This window comes from Triticum aestivum, chromosome 6B (assembly GCF_018294505.1).
Source record: "Triticum aestivum cultivar Chinese Spring chromosome 6B, IWGSC CS RefSeq v2.1, whole genome shotgun sequence".
Lineage (NCBI taxonomy): Eukaryota > Viridiplantae > Streptophyta > Magnoliopsida > Poales > Poaceae > Triticum > Triticum aestivum.
Window position 1 is genome coordinate 103,372,708 of NC_057810.1, and position 4,134 is coordinate 103,376,841.

The window sequence follows — 4,134 nt, forward strand, 5'->3', positions numbered from 1 at the left end:
GCTGAAAGGCGGTGCTTTAGTGTTTCTGCTGGGTTTTTCCTTTGATGTTTGGCTGCACTTTTGTGTCATTGTGATGTTTCGTCTTACAGAAAGTGGCACACACTCTGACAGTCGGCTGCATTGTTTCGAGAAGAACAAAACGGAAGCTGATGTTTTCATCGTGTTGTATAAACTGAAGCTGACACAAAGCTGAAGCTGAAATTTTCAATGGTAGTTTTTCTCTAGTGCGCAGAGAACTGAAATATGAAGGGGGAACTGCCCTGACTCTGTTTTCATTAGTTCACAAAGAACTGCCCTTACTCTGTTTTCTTCAGTGTACATAAGTGCATTTAGTAGAGTTACCAAGTTGATTACTCATTTTACCGTAGCATGATTACCGAGTCTTCTTTTTCAGATGGTGGTCCATCTTATATTTACCTACTTTTGTGCCATTATTGACTGGAGTTTTGGAGCTCTTATACTGGTCAGCATGTAGCAGTCGTCCGACACATGAAATTTGAATAGTGCCAAAGCCCACTCATGTGCTCTTGAGAGATACTCATGCCTTCTTTGTTTGTTTAAATTTTTCTATTCTTGACCATGCAAAGAGTGTATGTCCTACTATTTTACAATTGATAATTGGTCCATGTGTTTCTTGGTTATCTGAAATTATGATGCGGCAGGAATCTGAATTGCAGTACTTGTTGATGTATTCTTGACTGCAGAAGAAACTTCGTCATGTATTTTTTACCAATATCTATTTTTTACTGCAGAAAAAACTTTGTCACGTACTTTGACCAATATCTTTATTTTACTGCAGGGAAAACTTTGTCATGTACTGCACATCGAGTTGCGCCACTTGACGCCGATGCAGAGCACTTGATGGCAATGCATTTAAACCTACTAGTAAGTTTGCACGTGCAATGCACGTCTCAGCCAATGCTAATTTCAACAAATAGTCCTACTATGGATGACACCCGCGTAAGTAAAACATGACAAACAAGCATTCAAAGATACAAAGAAATACACTTAAAGAGCTTGAAGATGAACATAACCACTATAAACGGTTCGCTATCATCATGTAAGTTGAGGAAAATTCAAAGAACACAACGACACATCAATTTCTATCTGCGCAGCTCCTCTTTGAATTGGACTTTCATCTTTCCTGCTATCTTTCTCACAACATGCTTGGCTTCAGAAAAAACGCCTAAAGTAGCCTCCAGAAAGAGCTAAACTAAAGAAGTTTTGCACATGATAAAGGTAAGAAACAAGAAAAACCAAGGCTATCCCTCGCGCCAAGCAGCCCTGAAGGCCTTAACCTTGTCCCTAATCAGCGAGAAAACCACATTAGCCGATGCCTCTTTTGCTTTAAAGGTTCACCTGTAGCGTTCTTTCCACAGATTCCAAACTGTGTCTAGGGCCCAATCCAGCGGCCTCCTTTTATTGACAACCGACACCATTGCAAATACCTTGGCCCACCACAACATAACTGAGTTCTCAATTAAACCTGCAGGCGCAATGGAAGGGGTCACCAGGGACAGCAACTGGCAGATCTGACTCGCAAAAGCACAACTTAAATGAGCCGCAGATTCAGGCATCAGGTTGCACATCTTGCACATCGGCGAGTGGGGACTTCCCCGGATCGCAAGCTGGTCAGCAATCCAGATTTTGTTCTGCACTTTGTACTTCCAGACTCTCTCAAGGCCTGGCTTCAGAATTCTCCCAATGAGCTAACTCCATATGCAGAAGCAGTCGAATACATCAGCAAAAGAAATCCAATAAATCTTATCTCTTCATCAGTTGACACATGGAAGGACTGTACAAATATTGATAGAACTTTATGTCAAAGTGCTGCAACATACAACTTATTTTCTGTATTTAAAATCATGCTTATATGAAAATATCAAAATGGGAGCTGAGCCAGTATGTATATGGCTACGACTCAATCATTTCTGAACTTCTAATCCTCTACGTACATACCATTGGTTGTAAATGAAAAATATAGCAAATTTCCTACATGCACAACCAAAGGAATATAATTCCATGATTTTTTTTGCAAGTATACCAATCCGTTATCTCTGTACCTGAAGTACATATTCAGTCAGACGGCAAGTGAACATAACTATATTAAACTGTTCATATGTCAAGTTTTGACAACATGTAAAGGAATGAAATTTCATCGGCAAAACAAAGGGTCACAACACCTCACTGTGCGGAAGCCGGTTTGGGATTTCGATCACAACATCGTGCAACTTATGCTCAGCGTTTTCGGTGGCCTGTGGTGAGGCGTAGGTGCTCAGAATGGCTGAGATGGCCCTGAAGTAGCAACGAAGGAAGCTGAGTTAGTTCAGAGTATGTGTCATCTCCAGGCTATCCCAAACTTCCATCACGAGCTACAGCCAGACTTGCACAACTGCAAAAAAAAATTAGTCGAACGGATGATCAGACGTAGGACCATTGAGCCAAGAGAAGCACCGATTACAGAGCAAGTATTATGGCTTTCAAAATTTGCAACTTGTGATTGAACAAGTGCCCTTTATAATGGAATTCGACAGTAAAGGAGCAGGCTGATAAAAAAAATTCTAGGATGGACGAACACATTCAGGATAATAAAAAGACATGGAAAAGCTGAAATTGTTCGAGGCACGCCACAAGAGGTGGAAATCTGACACTACAAAATGTACATTGTGGGGCAACACATCTCCGCTTAAATTCTGCAAGTACTCTGCAACCAATCGGAGCAACAACGGGGCGCATATCATGAAAATAGCGAGCCAGGGATGGGATGGAGGCAAAGATACATGCTCGGTATGGACAAACCGGTGAAGCTCCTCCCTAGGAAGCACTGCCGGATGCATGATTCTCGTCGCCGCCGCACGGAGAGACGCACCATCATCGCTGGCCTGGAAAGGACAAAGGTGGGGAATGAACCAGTCACCGCCGTACACTCGCTTGAGAAATCAGGCTGGGTTTGATGCATCGAGCTACAAGTACCTACCTTGCCCATCAGAAACGGTTAGGGTTCCTGGCTCGCTTGCCCACCTGCCGGCCCGCCACCGCCGCCGCCGCTGAGGAGAAGAAAGCCGCCGCCGGAGGCGCGCTAGCGAAGGAGCAAGGGCCGCCGGGAAGGACCACCGCTTGGCATGAGGACAGTAGAGACGATGGGGACGACTACCACGCCCCAGTCAGCTGCACCCATGACGGAAGATGACCTCTCATGGGCTGTCGTGATGGAAGACGACCTTGCCGGATCCCGTGGAGCAGCGCCTGCGGGAGGCGGCAAAGGGCCGGCGGGGCGGTTCCCGGGGCGACGTGCGCGGCCACCGGCGATGAAGGGCGCGGCCGCGGGAGGCGGCAAAAGGCCGGCGGGGAGGCTCCCGGGGCGACGGCCGCGGCGACCGCCGGCGGCTGCGGGAGGCGGCTCCGGGCGCGGCGACCGGCGGTGGCTATGGGAGGCGGCTCCGGGCGCGGCGGGCGGCTCCTGCGACTAACGGTGGCGCGAGGCTGCGAGAGGAACGACGGGGCGGCGAACGGCACGGGAGGAGGAGGATAGGGAGAGAGAGGTCGAGGAGGGGGCGAGAGACGTGCGGGGAGGAGGAGGCGAGAGGGGTCGTGCGGGGAGGAGGAGGCGAGAGGGGTCGTGCGGGGAGGAGGGGAGAGGTAGTGCGGTCGTGCGCGGGCAGCGTTTTTTTTAAGGGTGGGGCAGATTAGCGATCGATGGATTTGGCTTAACACGTGGTTTGTTTGTGTTAAACATTGGAGGATTAAGGACCATTAGATCTTATTGATGGATGGATCTGATTGTTTCGTTCTCCGTCCTCTTTTTCTTTTATAGGGGTAGTAGATAAAATTGCTAGCCAACTTGCCTCCACGGTGCTCCTCCAATTGGACGTTCGTTGACCGTTGGATCTGGTCATTTGGAGTGTCTCAGCCGTGAGATCTTTACCTGTTGCCAAATTCAATTTCACCTCGCGATCAGTTTTAGCAGTCCAGTGACTGGTGGGCTCGCGCCGCGTGTTTATTGGCTGGGTTGATTGATCTAGCGTGGAAAAGACTTTTGCTCAATCCGCGCGCGCTCCGCTCCCCATCCTTGTGGCGGGGTTGCTGTGCCAAAGCACACACCCGCACCAACCCTAGCCGCCACACCTCTCCTTT

At 48.2% G+C, this 4,134-nt stretch overlaps 1 protein-coding gene across 6 annotated transcripts; it reads right to left on the reverse strand.

Annotated features, from left to right (window-relative positions):
• Positions 1 to 1,014: 1,014 nt before the first annotated feature.
• LOC123136029 (uncharacterized) lies at positions 1,015 to 3,620 on the reverse strand. 6 transcript variants are annotated; one of them, XR_006466500.1, is made up of 4 exons: positions 2,978 to 3,620; positions 2,781 to 2,882; positions 2,184 to 2,392; positions 1,015 to 1,795 (listed from the first exon to the last, which is right to left on the reverse strand). XR_006466500.1 is itself a non-coding variant. In XM_044555313.1 (4 exons), exons 1-4 carry the CDS (start codon positions 2,984 to 2,986, stop codon positions 1,691 to 1,693), a joined length of 309 nt encoding a protein of 102 aa, XP_044411248.1. In that variant the 5' UTR covers positions 2,987 to 3,620; the 3' UTR covers positions 1,015 to 1,690. The 6 variants fall into 6 exon arrangements, 1 of the variants encoding a protein (XP_044411248.1); XR_006466496.1 differs by having other exon boundaries at positions 2,800 to 2,882; positions 2,978 to 3,616; XM_044555313.1 differs by having other exon boundaries at positions 2,184 to 2,295; positions 2,800 to 2,882.
• Between the last annotated feature and the right edge of the window lie 514 nt (positions 3,621 to 4,134).

Coding starts and splice junctions, on each gene's coding strand:
- LOC123136029 (XM_044555313.1), bottom strand. Junction 2,296..2,799: donor CCTAGGGAGGAGCTTCACCG/GTTTGTCCATAC, acceptor TTGCTACTTCAG/GGCCATCTCAGCCATTCTGA. Junction 1,796..2,183: donor ACCGGCTTCCGCACAGTGAG/GTGTTGTGACCC, acceptor ATATTTGTACAG/TCCTTCCATGTGTCAACTGA.